At 38.8% G+C, this 22,057-nt stretch overlaps 2 protein-coding genes across 2 annotated transcripts; one reads left to right on the plus strand and one right to left on the minus strand.

Moving 5' to 3' along the window:
- Positions 1–698: 698 nt before the first annotated feature.
- LOC307020605 (tetratricopeptide repeat protein 39B-like) lies at positions 699–12,471 on the minus strand. The gene is made up of 18 exons (XM_079652075.1): positions 12,100–12,471; positions 7,039–7,070; positions 6,474–6,578; positions 6,170–6,301; positions 5,671–5,747; positions 5,342–5,471; positions 5,114–5,219; positions 4,858–4,923; positions 4,671–4,779; positions 4,112–4,179; positions 3,954–4,013; positions 3,695–3,856; positions 3,515–3,606; positions 3,308–3,428; positions 3,104–3,215; positions 2,902–3,019; positions 2,264–2,380; positions 699–2,118 (listed from the first exon to the last, which is right to left on the minus strand). The coding sequence occupies exons 1-18, from the start codon at positions 12,130–12,132 to the stop codon at positions 2,004–2,006; spliced, it is 1,755 nt and encodes a 584-aa protein (XP_079508201.1). The 5' UTR covers positions 12,133–12,471; the 3' UTR covers positions 699–2,003.
- Positions 12,472–14,733: 2,262 nt separating this feature from the next.
- snapc3 (small nuclear RNA activating complex, polypeptide 3) lies at positions 14,734–21,929 on the plus strand. Its single transcript, XM_079652262.1, has 9 exons — positions 14,734–15,001; positions 15,796–15,879; positions 15,977–16,055; positions 16,137–16,241; positions 16,336–16,485; positions 16,660–16,742; positions 18,148–18,306; positions 20,892–20,999; positions 21,578–21,929. The coding sequence occupies exons 1-9, from the start codon at positions 14,778–14,780 to the stop codon at positions 21,723–21,725; spliced, it is 1,140 nt and encodes a 379-aa protein (XP_079508388.1). The 5' UTR covers positions 14,734–14,777; the 3' UTR covers positions 21,726–21,929.
- Positions 21,930–22,057: the final 128 nt, after the last annotated feature.

Genomic DNA, 22,057 nt, shown 5'->3' on the forward strand with positions numbered 1-22,057 from the left:
GTGGTGGAGTATTCAGATGCTTTAGTTGAGTAAAAGTACCAATACAATATTGTCAAAATACTTCATTACAGGTAAAAGTCCTGTATTCCAATATCTTAAGTAAAAGTACAAAAGTGTTATCATATACATGTATTTAAAGTGTACAAAGTAAAAGTAATCATTGTTCAGGCTGCAGCTAAATCAACTAAAAATGATAATGATACTTATTGGTTTAATGTATGTTCAATTTCAACAATCATCAACTCTGGAATCAATATGATCAGTATTGTGCATTTTACAAAGAAAGTTTGCATTATGATTTTTATGAATTGTATAAATTGAACTTTGAAATTTGATTACAAATTCACTTTTAATTTAATTGTGAAAACCCTCAAGAAATATTTGTTAAAATACTATTTAGAGAAGGGAAGGTAAAACAATCTTAACAGGTTAATATAATACTTTTTTACTACAGTTTATGTTTCGGTAAGAACATTCCAATACAGTCGAAAAATACGATATAAAAATGTACGGTTCTTTTACTAGATATGTGTAATTTAGATATGGTACAAAATATATATGGACAAAGTTTTTGGGGGAAAACATACAACATTTCAAAACTGTTCCAACCTGACTTTGCACCAATTCGGTAGAATGGCCCATATACCTGATGTACATTCATGATCACCCTAGCTAGCAAGAAGATACAGGAATGGAAACACGTTTAATCGATTTATTGTTTCATCATATACACCTAGGTATATTCTACAGTCCACCATTTTTACCATAAAACCAAAAATTGTATTTGCAGACGTTATTAATATATTGCTCCTTTCTAGTAAAGGCTTCATTTTGTATTTGGAGTTCAGTGAGGAAATCGACACCTGGCATTCGCCTTTTTTGTTGTCTCCATTACAGTACATAACTGAATTCATAAGCTTTATTTAGCAAAGTTATTTACAAGGGAAAGTGTTTTCTGAAGAACATGGCTGCACTGTACCCGAGCGTATAGCATTTAATAACAAACATCCTTAAAATATTGACACATGAAAAATAAAAAAACAGACAAGTCTCAAGCTGGACATTAAATACCGGAGTTTTCTAAGAGCAACATTTTTTAAATCAATTTAAAACACAGCAGTTTTCTTCATGCCCAGCCCAATACATCTAAATGTGTCATTCTATAGCAGGGGTGTCAAACTCCTTTCATCACGGGCCACATTAGCATTATGGTCGCACTCAAAGGGCCGGTTGTAACTTTAAGACTATATAAAAATACATGTATAAATATTTAATATATATAAAATAATGTATTATATGACATGATTGCTTCTGCATTGGATTATTATCGGATAGGGTAATAACTTCATAATTCACTACGTCTGAAAGCAGAAGTCTAGGGCAAATAATTGCAAGTCTCTTCAGTAAGAATGTCACAATGATTTTAAAAGAAAAGCCAAATTCTGGAGAAAGAAAAGTCAAAAAAAAGAAGTGAGATTTTGAAACAAAAAATTGATTCTGAGAAAAAAGGCATATTTAAGATGCATTGTGGGACATGTAGTTTATGAGCAACTTGCTTCTGTAAAGCGGCATATAACCGTATAACAAACATATTATATTCTTTGCAAGCTCTTGTGGGGCCACAGAAAATGAAGTCAAGGGCCGGATTTGGCCCCCGGGCCTTGAGTTTGACACCCCTGTTCTATAGCATTCTTCACCCTTCATTCTGACATGGTATAGCGTCATTCAACAGGAATAATAGTCATCTTCAAGTCATTTATACAAGTCGATTACTGAGTCCGCTTAACTGTTCCTGCTCTTGAAGCACTACAAATAATTACAAAAATATTACCATACTACCCAGGGTTGCAACTGCGAGTTTGGATGCATTCCCTCATCATGGGGGCAACAGCAAGAAGCCCACCTGGATACTTTTTCCAGTACAGTCACAGAGTTCAAACAGAGACTTTGTTTTATTTATGCTTTTTCTTTTGCCATTGTCAAGCTTCCCGTCATGTGGTCTCTTAAGCCGGAGTACGTGAAGGGGGAAGTTTGGCTGCAAAAGATCCCATGGTGTTGAGCGCTGCATGGATGCGGAAGTGTAGCCTGGACTCCATGTGGTAGTCTTTGTAGTTCATTCTGCAAACAAGATCAGCTCTTTGTGTTATAGCAGTATGCGACTTCAGACAGATTTCATCTAAGCATCTTGGGAAGCACTACCTTGACTTAAAGACAATAAAGCAAATGTGATAAATACAAATTTGGATGCGCTTAAAACACTTACTTGATGTCTTCCATCAAATTGATGGCTGTGTTGGTGTCACCTTTCTGCTTGTGCAACAGGCCCAGCTCATACATGGTAAATGGTACCAGGTAGTTGTCATGCTTGATGTTGTTTTTACTGCAAAAAAAATGTTAAATCAAAAGTCACTTCAGTGGGTCAATTTAGTAGTGAGTGCTTATATTTACATTTCAGTTGGGCAGTTACTGCAAGTCTCAATGACACCCAAAGTTAGGAACGTCATGTATTATGCATCATGTTCATAGAGATGAGGTATAGCAAAAACACAGCTAATGCTATTCACATCATGTGTAGCAGTTGGTTTACATAATGTGACTTGCATACATCTAGCGGATGCATTTGTAAAGTTTACAAAATGAACTTTATAGAGTCTGTTCAGATGCAAACTCTAACCAGAGGAACAGCTGTGCAGAAGGACAGAACGTTTTTTTTAAAACTTGATCAAATGGAAATTGACAGAAAAAGTGTAACATTTGTAGAGAGATGAAGCAATAGATGCAAAACATTAACAAAGTGTTGAACAGTATATAACTGTATATGATTATTTGACACGTTGAGATTATTTTCAACCCCTGGGTTTCATGAGAAAGTGTTTTTCAATGGCACCATGGTGGCCTCACCTTGAAATGACATGATTGAAGCAGAGCTCGGCCTGGACCAGATGCTCGAGCTCTCTGAGACAGAGACCCTTCAGCAGCTGCACAACACACTGGTTATCCAGGTGATACACTGAGGGGTCTAAGAATACAATAAACAAGCTGTTAGTTTCCCATTGACGCTAAAACAACTGATTATGTGCTTTAAAGTTATTCTGTTCCTCACTAGGATCATCTCTGAGCTGCTCCTCTGCTTTCTCCAAGACGGTCAAGATGCTTTTAGTCAACTCAGGTCTTTTGCCAACTACTGTGAATCCATTCCACACGTACATCATTTCCTGTGGGGAAAACAACAGTTAACATGTTTTAGTATTATCATCAAGGTTTGATTTTAAAGTCATTAAAAGAGGGAGTGAATGTGCATCCTCACCAAAGCAGGCACGACTAGTTTCTGTGGGTCAGAAGAAAAGTACCGCTGCGCCTTGTTTGCCGCAAACTTCTCTGTTGGAATCGACTTCCCAGCAATCCTCAGTCTGAGACCATCCACCTGCCTACAATCAAACCACATGTCTCACTGTTACTTTATGATGATTACATAACTTAAAACCAAGCCTCATTATGGTTCTCTCTCACAAACCTGAATAACTCCTCCACATTTTCTCCCAGTCCAGTCACTTCCTCCTCTGGCATCATGCTCAAGATGGCCGCTTTCTGGAAGGTATAGATGGCCTGCAAGAGAAGAGCAATCAGGTAAAACCAATGTCAATATCTATACAATCAGATTGACAAGGCAAAAAGAACATGTTTTATGTTCTACCTGGGACCACTTGCTCTCTTTGCAGAGCAGGTCAGCGTATTCATACGCCTCCCTCCATTTTTGTTCAAAGGTGTAGGCCCACATCAGCTCCCAGTAGCAAAGGTGGTGAATCTGACGCCACTCCTGCTGTGCTCCGATACACGCCAGGTACTTCTCCTGGGCCTGCAGAGAAACAGATTCATGGGATTTCAGCTTTTTCTCAACAACAACTGCCTGAGCTGCCTGAACACACATCCTGTTGGTTACTACCAGTACTCACAAATGTGAAGTTTCCTTTCAGCAAAGCAATTCTCCCAGTGTAGAAGAGAATGAGGGCTCCCTGTGGACGAGAAGCAAATTAATTAAAAATGATGCTATTTGACTCATCGCTATGAGTTAGAATCAGCAAAACAATGTTTTTTTTTTAATCTTGCTCACATTCGGAAACCTGTCAATGTAGGGCTCCAGAAGAGATTCAGCCTCAGTAAGGTTTCCTTCACCAGTGCCTGAGGGGATACAATGACCAGATTAAGAAATGTGACCATTACAAGGAGACAGGGGGGGGCACAGACCCCCTCCAATGTCTTTTTTTGTCTCAAGACCCACCTGTTCACCAAGGCCTTTGGCCCCTAATCTATTTTTTTTTTTTTTGTCTGTCTGACTGGTTGTCCGATTGCCTTTTGTTTTGTTATGTTTGTTTTGCCCTGTTCTTCCTTGTAAAGCGACCTTGGGTCCCATGAAAGGCGCTATATAAATCTAAGCTATTATTATTATTATTATTATTATTTTTCCATAAGTGAAAAATAATGTGTGCATCTGCCCTGTGATTATGAACATCCCTAGATTTAAATGTGTTTGTCCTTGGCCCATGCAACAACTTGGCATAGTGGTTTTTAAATTAAATAACAAACCACACCTCCTTTGATGGAGGTTATAATGAGAAAATTCTTATCTACGAATAAATGAAAAGGGGGTTGGATGTCTGGAAGAAATGTACCCAGAATCACTGTGATGTAGAGATGAAACATCAGCAGAGTCAGGGTGCTGAGGATGGAGCGCAGACTGTCGCCGGCCGCTCCCTCTCTCAACTCTGACAAACCCAATTCCTGTAAGATTAGAAAAAAAGGTTATCATAGTTTATATACAATTTTTTACTGAAAATAGAAGTGACTGATGAGACCTACCCTGTCTCCAGAGAAACCCAAAAACTCCATCAGTCTGAGGACTTTGGATGGGAGCAGAGACAGCATCTGACAAGAAGAAGTAGGTTAGGTAGTTATGACAATTTAAAAAAGGAAATACTTTATTCTACCAGCCATTTCAGTAGCTTTCATTAAGTCTAATCTAATGCAACATATGTGTAAATAAAATACATCTTAAAGAAGTGCAAAAGCACAGCTATAATGATGTGCATACTGGATGACTTCCTGCATCTCTCACCAGATTAAAGGACCCTATGCCCATGTTCACACCGCCTCTGAAATGAATGTGGGTGCTACTTGGATTTTCCATGCCTTTTGTGGTACTGGCCATGGCTTGGCAATCCCTGGTAGGGGAGAGAACATATCATTAAGAAAATAGACCCGAGTCAGTTTTTTTTAACCACTTTTATCGGCGTCTCGTTATGGCATCATGTCCCAAGCAAAATCCCCGTTTCAAGCTTCTTACTTGTATATCTGATAACTGTTTCGGATTCTCATCCCTCCTTTGATGAATCCGATTATACTCTCATCCAGGAATGTGAGGGCAGCTTTCTGCAGCAGAACTTCGGCATAGCACAGCTCTGCATGCATCTCCTCTGTTAACAAGAATCAAATGTCACATGCTGGGTAAAAAAAACTAAACTTTTCAAAGCTTCAGAGAGATGGCACTGGGAACTGTAATCAGTAGCAGGGTGTAACATCAATATACAGTTTGTTATTTCTAATAAAACAGTTTGACACTTTAACACGGCTCGTCTTCTCTCTATGTCATAAATCCAAAGTAGTTTCACTTGCCTTCTGTCAGGTTGTCAGCTGGTTGTCTGTACAAGAGGCTGGTTAAAGCCTCCACTATTCCAGTCTTCTTCCGAAATCTATGTTGAGGAACACACAGTATAGGGTGATGATTTAAAAAGGAGTCATACAATGCTGCTTTTTTAGTTTCACACTTGTGTTTATCCCAACACACATTATTTGTTCTCACGCTATCTGTCTGAATCTACCTTTATTCAGCCACTTAGGCCCATCTCTTTTCGCCCCCCCCCCCCGAAAAGGATCAGTATGTTTCAATTAACCAGTGCACTCATGCAATGTATCCAAATCTCTTACCATTTATTTAAACTCTTATATAGTTATAGTAGTTATGATGCAGCTGCCCTTACACTGTATGGACTGTTGCATGCAGTATTAACGGTAGTTTGAAATGCACATTGAATCTCTGCACCCTCTGCATTGTATATATAAGCCGTGACATTTTTTATAATATGTAATCCAAACTTCTATGAATCTGTCATACTTTTGGCATGTATCCAGGGATTCCCTCAGAGATGCCATGGCATTATCCATGTCCTTTGGGTCGAAGGTCATGCCTGCCTGCATCACCAAGATGCTGGTGTAGCCCATGGCGTGGTACATGCTCTGATTCTTCCTGAAGGGGAATGAATGCAATGATTTTTTTAAGACAAAATGTAAATTATATTTTATATAACAAGTAACCAAATGCCATAATGTTTAAAGTACAGACAGAAGTGTGAAACAGCTGTGCATCATGATGCAGAGTCAGCTGGAGATAAATGTTTTTAAAAGAGCCGGCAGCTTACCTGGGTTTTAACAGAGCCAAAGCATCAGAAAACCTGTTGTTTAGAAAAAGGTCCAGTGCAGCGGAGGATTCCTTCAGTGCAGCTTCTAAATCCATTCCAGGGTCTCTGAATAAAAGATTTGCAAAATCCTTTAGGCTTTTTAATTCCCAACAGATTTACACACCTCTGACATCAAATCATGCATTAAGTATTCGGGATCACAGGTGAATCAATGCCAAAATGTGGCGCAGCGGAAAAAAAGTGACTTTACTCCCTATACAAGTCCTGTGTGATGAGATGTAAAATATATGGCAGGTTAGTTGAATGTGAATAGTACAACAAAAATTGTATGAATAGTTGTGTTGATGAATTAGGAATTACTGACCTCTAGTGTGCATGGAGTGCATTACAATGAGAAGATTTCATAATGATATCCAATTAGCAATAATGAAGGATATTTCTAAAGGATTCTCTCTGGTTGACAATTATGTATACCTTATTATTATTTTCATTTGGTGCAAAGCATTGAAAACATTTTGAACATTCCTGTAAAATGTATGCAATAAATAAACTTTATTTCACTTACATAAAATCCTCACTGATTTCGTTCAGGTCCACCTGGAAAAGGGATGGAAGGGGAGACCATTTGAAAAAAAACTGCACAGGTGTCATATGCTGTGTGTGCTTTTGCACATCTGCATGTAAATAACAATTAGATGAGTGCAATAGTGTGAGATAATTGTCTTGCATGTTATGACCATAGCAGGGGTGTCAAACTCAAGGCCCGGGGGCCAAATCTGGCATGTGACTTCATTTTATGTGGCCCCACAAGAGCTTGCAAAGAATATAATATGTTTATTATACGGTTACATGCCGATTTACAGAAGCACGTTGCCCATAAACTCCATAAACCCACAATGCATCTCAAATGTGACTTTTTTTCTCAGAATTTTCCTTTTTTTCTTCAAAATATGCCTTTTTTCTTAGAATTTGCCTTTTTCTTCAAAAATGTTTTTTCTTGTTCTAAAAAGGTCACCTTTGTTTTTTTGATTTTGGCTTTTCCCCCAGAATTTGGCTTTTCTTTTTAAATCATTTTGTGACATTCTCACTGAAGAGGCTTGCAATTATTGGCCCTAGACTTCTGCTTTCAGACGTAGTTAATTATGAAGTTATTACCCTATCCGATAATCATCCAATGCAGGGGCAATAATGTAATATAATACATTATTTTATATATATTTTTTTTTATATAGTCTTATATATAAAACTGGCCCTTTGAGTCCAACCATGATGCTAATGTAGCCCGAGATTAAATCGAGTTTGAAACCCTTGCAAGGTTGTGATGAATAAAGTTGTTCTTCTTTACCTCCCCTCTAGTACTATCATGTAAACATAATTGACAAATTGTGTTACCATTATCCTCTTTGTTCACATTACATGTCATTTGTTAGACGCTTTTATCCAAAGCGACTTAGTATGGAGCTATTTCAGGGTCATAAGTTTTGATCATTCAAAAAAATACAATTTATTTGAAAGTTCAAGTTTTTATCCTGAACTTTGAAAAATACAATGATGTATTCAAAATTAAAAAAAAGTATTTGAAATAATTGTTCAGGTTGAATATTATTTTGATTCAGTTCAGCAATTTTTTTGAATAATATATTTATTTTCAGATTTCACTTTTATACATATTTTGATATTTGAATCCTTATTTTTTTCAGCACAGATTTTTCGTTTCAGATTCAAAACAATTATTTTTTCACTTTCAAATCTTGTTTTTTCAGGTTTCACATTGCTTTTCACCTTCAGATCGTTTTTCACTTTCAGATCTTTTTTTTTCGCTTTCAGATCTTTTTTTTTCGCTTTCAAACTTTTGGCCCTGATATTGCTTGGGGGGGCGGGGCTTACCAAAGAGTAGTTTGGCATCCTGAGTGACAGGCCTCCCTCTGTCATGTTGCCTTCATGGATGTTAGAAAACTGAGACCAGCGTCAAAGTTCCGTTAAGCGAGCTGTTGAGCATCGTAGTTGGCAACAATCAAGTACAAATAAACTGTGTTAGAATGTGAAATTACGTATCCGCAACGAGCCAGCAGGTTGTTCTGATGGACCTGACGCCATCCCCCGCTGTCTCACGAAGAGATACCGCAGGTCCTTCCTTCCTGCAGCGGTCAGACTATACAACCAGCACAGCCCCTAGTGGACCCCGCACAAAACAACACAGACTATAACACCTCTTGTTGATAAATACCAACTATGTGCAATATATATATGCTGTTAAAAACTGTGCAATATATACCTGGCTGCTAAATCCGCTTGATTGCGGATACGTGATTTCAGATTCTAGCACAGTTTATTGCTCTTATACCTTGATTGTTGCCAAATACGATGCTCAACAGCTGGCTTAAATGAACTTTGATGCTGGTATCAGTTTTGTTTACCACCAATCACGGGAGTATTGTCTAAAGAAAGTTTGTAGTTGTATTTCTTGCGCTACCTAACATCCATGAAGGCATCATGACAGAGGGAGGGCTGTCACTCAGGGTGCCAAATTAAGCCCCGCCCCCCGAAGCAATATCAGGGTCAAAAGTCTGAAAGCGAAAAAAAAAGATCTGAAAGCGAAAAAAAAGATCTGAAAGTGAAAAACGATCTGAAGGCGAAAAAAAGATTGAAACTGAAAAAATAATTGTTTTGAATCTGAAAACGTAAAATCTGAAAAAAAAAAGTATTCAAATATCAAAATATGTATAAAAGTGAAATACGAAAATAAATATTTTATTAAAAAAAATTGCTGAACTGAATCAAAACAATATTCAACATGAAAAATTATTTCAAATACTTTTTTTAATTTTTTTGTTTTGAATACAACATTGTATTTTTCAAAGTTCAGGATGAAAACTTGGACTTTCAAATAAAATTGTATTTTTTTGAATGATCAAAACTTATGACCCTGAAATAGCTCCATAACTTAGGCCCCGGCCCCACGAGGACGAAAACGGTCGTTTGCGTTACTGTTTAGTGAGGACGACCGAATATGACAGTAAACAACTGCGGAAACGATAACGGGTCCCAAGGTGGATAGAACGGCATACGCAACGCTCTGGGGGGGTCCAACGGCACCGCGTGTGCGATGTACGATCATTTTCTGATAATGACGACGCAATAGCCCTGCCTCTCCCCACCTCTGCTGCTCACCCCCCCGTCAAAGTAAATGCACACTGAATTCAGATTATTTATCTTTCTCTCGATATGGACATAAACGCCAGTGAAGTCTAATCTGACAGGACGGAGACACGCAGCTCTGCTCACCTGCAGCTCCTCCCGCTGTGATGCAGCGGTGAACGGAGCAAAACACACACTTCAAGTCCGATCATCACCCTTAGCTATTTTAATTACCTCTCAAACTACCTAAACTAGTTATAAATATGTTTATTTTTACTGTCGGCCGGGTCACTCATTACTGGATCAGCTGCTGCATGAGACATACACTGACGCTGTCCGAAGAGAGGGAGGAAAAAGAGAGGCTCCATGTATTTTATTATATAGATTCGTTATTCATTTGTTTTAAAGCTCAATAAATAACAAAGAAGACCTTTGACCGGCACTTTTATAATTTTGTCCGGAAGATTTAAACTTTAATACACGTTGACTGGCGAAAAACTCTGCCCGGTTCCCTCGGCCTCCACCGCAGAGAATAAACAGAAGGGCAACCATGACAACCATGCTTCTTCGCTGCTTTTGTGGAGGAAGTTACAGCGCCACGCATACAGGCTCCTGTATGTACTGCTGCTTTTTCCAGCGGTTGGAGCTAAACGGAGCTGTCTCGTGTGGACAGACACTATAGACAAGTTTACGCGCCAAAACACGGGTAGCGCCATGACACTACACAAATGCACTTCATTTCCGCCGGAAGTCTTTTGCACAGCGTCTGTCGGTGTAAACCGATGTAAACAGTCAGACGGGCACTGGTGTAAACACAGCGATTTCGATGCTAACAGTGATGCTAGCTTGGGAACACGATTCTACTTCTTTGACTGGAGATGGCGTTACTCTCCCCCACCCGAATTCAGTGCAAAACTGGGAGGATAACATGACGACGTGGCCCAGCATAAAACCAAAATAAACTGCCTTATTTAGGTCATGCCCACAGGAGCCAACAGTTGTCTGTTGTTTACATAATGCACAATTTACATGATCTCTTTATGCTGTGCAATATATCATATGTGCCTGTACTGTTTGAGTGAAAATAAAGTTTGATGTAATTTAATTTCATTATTGCACTGTTATTGCATTATTGCATTTCATATGTTCCTTAGAGTGCTACAATTTCTTTTAACACAGTTCATCATTCATATTAAGCTCATACTGTACATAAATAACACTGAATTAATTAATTGTTGAGAGGAAACTAAAGAAATGGCTTCAACAAGAAAGATCACATGTTTAATCCTAACAGGTATTACAAATTAAAATATAAAAGCAGCCCACACAATTACATCACTATGAAAATATTCATATATAATATTAAAAAATACAATGCATGCAGTATTTGTTGTGTTTATCTGTATTTAATGAACAACATGGCTGGGTGCTGGGTGCTGGTTTGTGGTCGTAGCACTCTCTATCTAACCACTCGTTCAGGTGCTTTCTCGAGTGATTGCAACCAACTACCGCACACGTAGTTCCCGAACCACTTTTCTTCATGTTGTAATTGTTATATCCTCTTTGTCTCTGCGATATCAGTGCTTTGTCGGCACAACGGAGCTAGCTAGCAAAACAAACCCAGTCCGCCAAAACGGAAGTGCATTGCATCGAAGGGAGGAGTTCAGGATGTAGAGCGGAAACGGCTCAATAACTTGTGTATCCGGTGAATATTGCGTGTGGACGGAAGCTTTTTTGCGATTGCGTTAATCCTATGCGTTTAGCCGTATGCGTCCTCGTGGGGCCGGGGCCTCACATACATACAGTACTGTGGACAATCCCCACAGAAGCAATTTGAGGTAAAGTGTCTTGCCCAGGGACACAACGACATGCTGACTGCAGTGGGACTCGAACTTGCTATCCACTGATTCGAAGTCCATTACACTGAGCCACAGCCTCCCTGTCCCTTCACATATATAACTATTACCTATATAATAACTATTTAAGCCATTGGACTTATTTGTTATTACTGTCTGTTTGAACCAAAGAAGAGCTCAATAAAGAGGATCAAGCATTTAAGGGTTGATTATTGACTTGTAAATGGGAAATAAAAATCATACAAAGTGATGTGAGCTACATATAGTTGTTATGTCGATATTTACATCTCAAATGACATGTGTTATTGTAAGTATTTGAAACTCTTTTTTGAGTCGGTGCTGATGTCTCATGTAAACGTGCCTAAACAAGCAATTTATGCAACGATGTTATTGATTTTAAGTGGAATAAAAATACATGTCAACATGCCTCCATCGGACGTCTGAACATGACGCATTAAAGGGAATAAACACTTTTACCACTTCCACCCTCCTTTACCTTACACATTAATGATTAAATGAAATATCAGGACACAGAAACAGCTTTTAATAAGCTGAAATAAAAGCAAACATGTTGTTTGGAAGAATCAAACTCTGGTCATAAAACACAAGAAGCTGCAGTAAACACAACCTACCTGCTGAAGTGAATTGACTCTTTTCGACTCCATTTTTAGCTGAGAAGTAACGCCAAACGCCGGATACAATTTGATGTCCACACTTATAAGTTAACATGTGTCCTCCCCCGGTATTTATTAGGTCAGGAGCCGGGAGGGGCCAACATTTTGAGGACCGGCCCACAAATCTTTCGACTCAGAGGCATCATTGTACGCACGCTAATGTGCTTTACGAGCAACTTGAAAGATGTGGGCAGTTTCTATTTTGATTGATAGAATCACCCACATTTCGTTAAACAGGCTTGTGCACGTCAGTTCACCAGATGTATTTACAAAGCCAGTTGGGAGAATGCAATTAAGATTGTAGATAAATAAGTTTCTAAGCATTTCTAAGAATTGTAATTGAACAACAAGGACGAGATGCATGCTGAGACGCGGTGCTGTTGTACAACTGTTAGCTAACTGTTCCCTGTCTGCTAATTAGATGCAGCTGTAGGGCAGGTAACAGGTCACGAGACTCATCAAACGAGACAACTGCCTGATTGAGCAGTGGTGGAAGAAGTACTCAGACATGTTACACTAATGCAGCAATGTGAAAGTAATTGAAAACAAGTTAGGAAAATCCAAGTATAATCAGCCAAATATACATAAATAAGAATACAAATTTAAAAAGTACTCAATAAATATGACATTATAGCAATGTTAATCATAAGGCAGGCTTTTATAGGTATGAATGTACTGATTTTTGGCTGGTTTATCTTCCGTATTCCACTGATTACCAACAAAGGGGTCAAAATGGTCACATGATAAGACTGTGTGGATGATATCATTAATGGGGTAGGTTTTTACGTTTTCTCTGACTACTAGTATCAACTCATAAACAAAATGTAACAAGGATCCCCAAAAGGGCTTTTTTTGTTTTTGAACCCACTGATTTACTCTTTTTAAACCCATTGCTATTTATGGAGCTGGTAGGTTACTGATCTAGAATTAAAAAAACAATATGTTTCTCTTAAGTGCCGTTAAGTACATTAAGTTGCATTCAATGGAAATAGTATGGTAATAGAAAATAAAGTTCAACCAGTTGCTTTGCCACTGTGAGAATCAAGGGAGGAGAGGCAGAGGTGTGTCACCATGACAAATGACTCAACTCCTCTAGGGAAAAATTCCTTGAGCTGCTCCATGTCATATTGGTTTAACTTCACTCGCTCAGACAAGGGATCATAGACGTAGCTTTGGTTATCATTTCTAGTTATTTGCATTCATGTGATGTGCCTGCCCAACTATTAAATTACTGATGGTTTTAAGACTTATACTGCTGCACCACACGCTACTATTAAGCTTCTTTACGACGTGTTTACTTTTAACACTTTTCATAGAAAAGATAATGAGCATTTAAAATCTGCACAAGAAACTGAACAAAATATGAAATCATTTAGTCATTTGAATCAGTTTTACAGCAGATTTGATTACAGACGCATGTATTTTTGAACATACATAAATAAAGCTAAAATAAATGTATTAAAATGTGTATGAAATATCTGAAAAAAAATCTGACTATATACACAAGTTATTGAGCCGTTTCCGCTCTACATCCTGAACTCCTCCCTTCGATGCAATGCACTTCCGTTTTGGCGGACTGGGTTTGTTTTGCTAGCTAGCTCCGTTGTGCCGACAAAGCACTGATATCGCAGAGACAAAGAGGATATAACAATTACAACATGAAGAAAAGTGGTTCGGGAACTACGTGTGCGGTAGTTGGTTGCAATCACTCGAGAAAGCACCTGAACGAGTGGTTAGATAGAGAGTGCTACGACCACAAACCAGCACCCAGCACCCAGCCATGTTGTTCATTAAATACAGATAAACACAACAAATACTGCATGCATTGTATTTTTTAATATTATATATGAATATTTTCATAGTGATGTAATTGTGTGGGCTGCTTTTATATTTTAATTTGTAATACCTGTTAGGATTAAACATGTGATCTTTCTTGTTGAAGCCATTTCTTTAGTTTCCTCTCAACAATTAATTAATTCAGTGTTATTTATGTACAGTATGAGCTTAATATGAATGATGAACTGTGTTAAAAGAAATTGTAGCACTCTAAGGAACATATGAAATGCAATAATGCAATAACAGTGCAATAATGAAATTAAATTACATCAAACTTTATTTTCACTCAAACAGTACAGGCACATATGATATATTGCACAGCATAAAGAGATCATGTAAATTGTGCATTATGTAAACAACAGACAACTGTTGGCTCCTGTGGGCATGACCTAAATAAGGCAGTTTATTTTGGTTTTATGCTGGGCCACGTCGTCATGTTATCCTCCCAGTTTTGCACTGAATTCGGGTGGGGGAGAGTAACGCCATCTCCAGTCAAAGAAGTAGAATCGTGTTCCCAAGCTAGCATCACTGTTAGCATCGAAATCGCTGTGTTTACACCAGTGCCCGTCTGACTGTTTACATCGGTTTACACCGACAGACGCTGTGCAAAAGACTTCCGGCGGAAATGAAGTGCATTTGTGTAGTGTCATGGCGCTACCCGTGTTTTGGCGCGTAAACTTGTCTATATGCATAACCTGGTATTTTTCAACCATCCACATGCAGTCCTTTTGGAACCATCATTGAGAAAAAACTACATTACCCATGATCCTCAACGCTCGGATGTAGTCATTCAGGAAAACATGGCGGCTTTGAAAAACGCGAACACAAACATCCCAGATTATGAATACACTGATGTGAACACCAACATATTTCATATCGACTCGTTCAGGACCGAGTGGCTGAACAGACTGCAGCCCGGGGACTTCTCCTTCCAGCCGGAGGGCCAGGACTCCTCTGACGCTCACTTCGAGGAGGAGATGGGCATCAGCGCGGACACCATGGCTGAGCTCAAGACGGCCTGCAGGTAGACACCATAGAACGTGCAAACGGGTGCAAACTGAAAATACGATGGTGTTTTATTAAATGTTTAGCACTCAGCGTCTCTTCTTATCATGTCCATCCTGTCTTCTTAATGTGCTCAAAACATTACGAAATTGCACTGAAATAATCGATTGTAATACCAGAAACAACTTCAATGGTTAAGCATCAGTGAGGGCAGAAGTAAGAAAGTGATGCACACTTTCTGTTACAGTAGATATACCATTATAACCACAGCGTTTAAATACTCTGTTACAAGTAAAAGCACAAGAATAAGGACACACACATAGCATTTAAATATACTTTTAAGTTTCAAAAGTAGAAGTAGACATGCAGAAAAATGTATGATTGAATTAAGAATGAAAAAGAAAGTGAATGACTGTAATGTTTCAGCTGGTAATGGTGGGGCTTATACAGTCTATAGTCAATGCAGAACATAGTTTTTCCCTCTTAATGGTAGTTGAATAAAAGTATAAAGTAATGTAACTTGGATATACACAAGTAGCCTACCATGAAAAGCATACTTGAATACAATGCTTCAGAAAACTTACTTAGTGACTGTCTGTTGAGTGAAATAATGAGCATAATAAAAATAAAGCTGTTGATAACATGAAGGTGGACTACTAAATACATTGTTGCCAACACCCGTTGATGTGTGTATAATGTTTTGCTATGATTTATGACTTCAAAGTAGTGAGCACACTGAAACTACTTTGCACATTGATACTTTGCTACATTCAATTGTACCAAAGCGTAACAGACTCATGTTTTTCTTCCAAGTCTTGATTCACTTCGTTGCCATCCGGAGGATCAGCCTCCTGACCCAGACGTCGTTCCTCCAGACCCGACGCTGAAGACACTAATGTAGGATTCCTCCTCAGTTGTTACAATTTACATTTAGTCTTGGACAAACCAACCGTATGTGAACCAATTCAATTCTCTGTCATTTTGTTTTCAACAGACAAAGAAAGAAGAAACAAGATTACAGAGCTACTCTGAAAATCAGCAAGAATAGACACGACCTCTACGCTGATGAACTGGTGGGTCCATTGGAGTACATTCAATATCGTTCTGTATGACAGAGCAGAAAAATGTTAATATATTATCTTTGTAATATCTAGGAGCGTTTAACTTTCGGTAAGAAACCAGAGACACCGGATGACATGGTCCCTGAAGGAGAAATCCTTCTCAACATCAACATCTACTACCCGGCTACTTTTGAGAAAGTGAGGGCCCAAAATCTTCCAAATACAACCGTCTTTCTAGGCCTAATTATAAGTTTCCACTATACTGACATATTCACTGTATCCCCCCCGTCAGTTTTGCTATGTCAGACCCCACATCACCGTGCTGATGATGGGCTCCCACACGCTGGCAGAGCTCAGGGATGCCATCTGCTGTGTCAACGACTTGCAAGTGTGCGGAGAGTTCAGTAACATGCCGGACATGGCTCCAGACTTCATCAGCAAGGTGAGCACACATACTTAGTCAATCTGAAATTACAAGCAAGATTGGAACATAAACATACTTTATCAATGTAATGATTTAATATTAAAAGTATCTATTGTGTGGTGTTTATTCTGTAAAACATTTGAGACCAACTCCTTAAACCTGGAGGTGATATTTTCACGTCTTCTGTTTCAGGATCATTTCAAGTCAGCTTTCTTTTATTTCGAAGGAGTTTTTTATAACGACATGAGATATCCCGAGTGTCAGGACACCAGTATGTAAGTATTTCCCCCTGATAAATTGAATGATTGGTTAATCTCAACCCCTCCTTTTTGTAATCAGCTGCTAATGGATACCCTCTTTGCCTGATCAGTTTCACATTTTGAGTATTTGACAAATGTACTTTATTTCTGAGAGAAGATGATTAAAGCCACTTTACTGTCCAGTGTTTCCCCTAGGTTTACTGCTTTGGGGGGGGAGCAGAGAGAGGAGCTGTGGATTATTGTTATTGATTAGTGCATCAGTGTTTCTTAGGGTCAAAAACACTAAACTCACAACTTAAAATGAAAGCGTTTATTTAATTTAATAAAAGAGCACATGTTCAATGTGAAAAATGACAGTAGATGTAGATTAGCTGCAATTTAGTGCTATATAAATATAAACAAAAGAAAGAAAATTAATTTAAAAAAAAAGAAAATTATATATATATTTTTTTTTACAACACCTTGAATTTAAGGGGGGGCGTGGGGCTCCGTTGGCGGGGCGCAGTGTCCCTCCAAGACAATGGCAGGGGAAACACTGCTGTCTATGGAATGATGTGAGCTACAGCCAGGAGATGATTAGTTTAACACAGTATGAGGGCAGGAAGCGGGGGAAACATCCTGCCAGGCTCTCTCCAAAGTTAACATTCACACTGGGATAGGCAATTAATTGTGGTCGTCATCGGACGGGCATATTAACCTTTTTAGGCTTGTTGTAATTCAAGCTGTAGTCCAGGGCAGGTCGTTTTCTCGAGATGTCCTCAAAAAACCCTGCCAGAATCTGAAACACACTGAGAGTGAAATGAAATTCTCTTCTCTCATCCTGGGTAACTTATGACAATATGTCAGCCACAACATGCTTCTTTCCCATGACGAAGCTAAAATGATTATGGCTCCAACTTCATTAAACAATAACTGTGACTATATAAACATGCAATATCGTTGCAGTTATGGCAAGACAAAATCATCTCTTTATGTCATCGCCTTTTTACACTCCTGTATCTGTCTCACAAACACACACACTCAATTGTTACACTGTCACTTCTGAGAATTGTTCACACATTCAAGCCTAATTTTAAATGTTGTCTGTAAGGTTCTATAAAGCCCTCTTGTTCTCATTACAAACATTCTCATTCAACATTCTGTGGCCCTTTTGTTAACAGCTTATAAAATAACAACAACAAGGACATTCTTGTTCAGTTCAAGATGAATTTGCCTATTTGAATCACATTTTTTACCAAAATTAAGTAATGGTGCTGATAAGGATACCGGAGAAAATAAGGGGCAGAAAATAGCACTTCCATCTTAAAAGTATTCTCAGAATTAGAATACAAAGATATGGAAACTGAACTGGAAGTACTTTGTCACCTCACAACTTCTTTGAGGATCTTATGAAGAACCCCTTTGTTTGTCGTTGATACAGAACTACGATTGAATGGGCAAAGGACCGCAACTTCCCAACGTACACCCAGGCCAAGATGGAGGACACACGATTTGTGGATCTGAAGATAAAAGTGGGCTTCCCGTACCTCTACTGTCATCAGGGAGACTGCGAACACCTCGTCATCATCACAGACGTCAGGTCAGTCGGTGATGTGTTGTTTTTATTTCTTACTTCTGTTAAACAGCTGTTACTAAAAGGTGTAATAAGTATGTATAAGTATTGTGCTTACTTTTTTTGGTATGTCAAAATTCTCAACTATCCAGTAAAATATCTCTATAGTATACACACAATGAATGGCACATCATTTGGTTCAGAGATTAATGTTCAAATGTAGATCAAACTTAAAGGGGCCCTATTATGCTCATTTTCAGGTTGCATATTTGTATTTTGTGCCTCTACTGTGACATTTCTACATGATTTAATGTTCAAAAAGATCTCTATTTTTCTAAAATGGTCTGTCCTGCAGCACCTCTTTTCACCCTCACTTTCTTCGCTAACCAATAGAAGTGCGAGTGTTACACAGTGATGTCACTAGGATGCATTCAGGCATTGGGGGAGTGTGTGGGAGAGAAACTCCCTCTGGAGGGAACTTTGGGATTTTAGCCTTTGCAGACCAAACAAAAACAACCTAAAAACCAAAAAAAACTATACAACACACTACAGCATGGGTCGGCAACAGGCGGACCGCGGTCCGGATCCGGACCCAGACGCCGACCTATACGGACCCGGATCTATAATCAATACATTAATAGGAGATTTTCCGGCACCGCTTTTTTAACGCTGATTTGGGTGAGTTGTGTAATTCGTGGAGTTTTCGGGGGGGGGGGGGAGTCCGTCTGTCCATCAGTCCGTCTGTCCGTCAGTCCGTCAGTCCGACTGACGGACAACTTCTCACTTTAAAAAATAAGAAGAAATGTAGACCGCAAAAATAATTAAACAAGCGAGTACCTGTTTTTCCTGGCCAAGGACAGGCTCCTTGAACACAACACGAGCGTAACATGTCTTCACGTGGTATATGTCTCGTCTGAAATGAGTGCTGACGGAGAGACCGGAACGCCGCTCCAGCCCTTCAAATATTGCAGTGCCCATAAGGAGCCGTACACAGTGTTTGCGTGGCTCTGTCTTTAGTTGTAAGCACAGTGGCGATCTGTTGTTATTAGCATCTGGTTAGCTAGCTATGCTAACAAATTTAAAGAGCTTTTCTACAACCAGGTGGAGGAGAGCTCTCTCCTGAGAGGCTCAAATAACCTCAGCTCAGTGAGGTTAAAGGGGACCTATCATGCTATATTTGAATAATATATTGTAGGGCCATACCTATATAAGGTATATTTATAAGTTTTATTTTTCAAAATACCAAGCAGATCATGCATTTTAGCCATGCCTCATTTTGCCTCACTCCAGCTCTGTCTTTGCATGAGCTGGAGCTTTTTCTTTGCACAGCATGAAAGAAAGGCGAAATGAATGGGCTGTGATTTTAGTTTTTTTAAGCAGAGGTTAAGTTCAATCATTTGTACGGCCCTCGGAGGATGTTGTACAAATTGAAAGGAAAAAGGTTCCCCACCCCTGCTGCAAATAATAATAAAAACCCTTGATTTATAACTTAACATCTCTGTCTCCTATTGATCTGAGTATATTACAAAGAATAGCCAGTTAATTGAAGCATTATAGCACAGGCCTTTGTCAGATGGTATATTACAATGTTTTTTTTCTGCTTCGAATAGTTCTCTCTTTTTTCACCATACCTGTGTTTGCATCACTGTAACCAATGAGCACCTGCATGTGTATTAGAATGGCCCTGACACCATTTCAGCCCAGATTTACAAACTCCTGGCAGGACAAGCTCGAGCTCACTTCTCGCACTAAAAAAGCAAGTGAGGGACTGTCACTGGAATATAAGAGGGAAAGAAAGAGAAACTTTAAAACTGTTCAATTGTTATGATGTGTAAAGACTGATATTGTTCAATAATCGTCTGAAACTGTTAAGTCATGATGTGAAACGGGGGGATCCCCAAACCCCCCGTTAAAAATGTCCCCCCCACATTCAGGATGCTTCCTACGCCCATGTTGGAAGGCGATGTTGAACAGATGAGTTTTAAGGGTTGATGTTGTGATGTGATGAAGGATTTCTGCAGGGAGTGAGTTCAAGAAGGTGGGGGCAGCGACACTGAAGGCACGGTCCCCGAAGGCGTGAAGGGAGAGCAGTCAAACCTAATGATCCTACATTCATTTGAACTGCTTGCTCATTACAAGATAATTCATGTCAATTAGTGGTTTTGTACCAATATGAGACACACCTAAACATATTCTTGAATAAGTACGTGTTCTAAAGTGTTAAAACTTCCTGAAGCTATGTCTATGAATTACAATTTGGCGCATCAAAAGACCAGTGAAGCTATCCAAGTTCGTTTTATCTAGTCTCATCTAATCATAAATCAGGTGCTTGTTTTGAGTCAGAAGCACATGTTGGTATGGAAACGGTCAGGGATCATAACCATTACATATGGTGGGTTTGATTTGTCAGCACGCTTTCTGAATCTCTGTGATATTACCACAACCTTTTGAAATAAAGCACTTCGTTGTCAGACCGGATTGAACTGCTCTCACAAGACGCTACAGGCCATTTTAAAAGGCGCTTTTAACCCCGGAAGTGTGGGACAAAGCTGTGTTCTCATCCCACTTCAGAAAATGATCCTGGTCCTTTTTCCTCTCCTTTCATATTTCAGACTGACCCATAAGGACGACTGCCTGGACAAGAAGCTGTATCCTCTGCTCACACACAAGCACAGGGTCTCCACCCAGAAGTGTGCCGTCTGCCACGTCTACATCGGAAGGTGTGTAACTGTCAGACATGCATAACCAGTGAAAAAAAGAGAACAATTTATTTATTCAAGTAATATAAGTAACATTTTTGGGTACTTAACTTGAGTATTTCGGTCATTCTACTTTATACTTCTACTCCACAACACATTTGGAAGTCAATATTGTACTTTTGTTTACATTTATTTGACAAAATGAGGTACTAGTTACTTTAAAGATTCAGATTATTAGCCATTACAAAATATAACTAATAAACAAACTATGATATTGTTAACGGTTAAGACAACTAGCAGTGGTATATAAAGTAATTAAAAGTACCTCCACTTTTACCAGCTGTCATGAACACATTATTGCATCAAAAATAATAATCCAGTAAGATTTTAAAATGGGACATTACTCACACAAAGTACTTGACTTTTGGTGCTTTAAGTATATTTTGATGCCAATACTTTTGTATTTTTACATTGTAGTATTTTGACTTTTTCTTGAGTAAAATAACTATTAGTAGTCGAGTACTTCTTCCACTTCTGTGCATAACCAATGTTGGGGATCTCAATCTGCGTGAACATCTTTAACTTCTGTCTCTTCACAGATGGGTTACTACCAATGACCGGTTTGCTCCCAGCAACCCGTGCCTCTTCTGTGATAAGTGTTTCCGGATGCTGCACTACGACACTGAAGGCAACAAGCTGGGGGACTTCCAGGCCTTCCCCTATGTGGACCGTGGAGCATTTAACTAAGGCTGTTCGTGCCCAGATCACTCATGCTGTAAAATACAGTTCATTTTTAGTTTAGTTTTTTATATTTCAGAGTAATATTATATATTTGAGAGAAAGTTTAAGTTATGAAAATGTATTTTTTCAAAGATTGTCAATTTTTTTCGCCTGTTAATGCTTTGATTTTTCGACTTGTGTAAAATAAACTGACATTTACTGGAAACTAAATTTGACTGTGGGCTGTGGATTTCTCTATTTGAATGAATTTGTAAACCATTCACACAACAATGCAGATGCAACAATTTAGTATTTTTATTACTTACAAAATCCTTACCTGGCTGTGTTTTTTTAAAATT

This window comes from Notothenia rossii (assembly GCF_949606895.1).
Source record: "Notothenia rossii genome assembly, chromosome: 1".
NCBI classification, from domain to species: domain Eukaryota; kingdom Metazoa; phylum Chordata; class Actinopteri; order Perciformes; family Nototheniidae; genus Notothenia; species Notothenia rossii.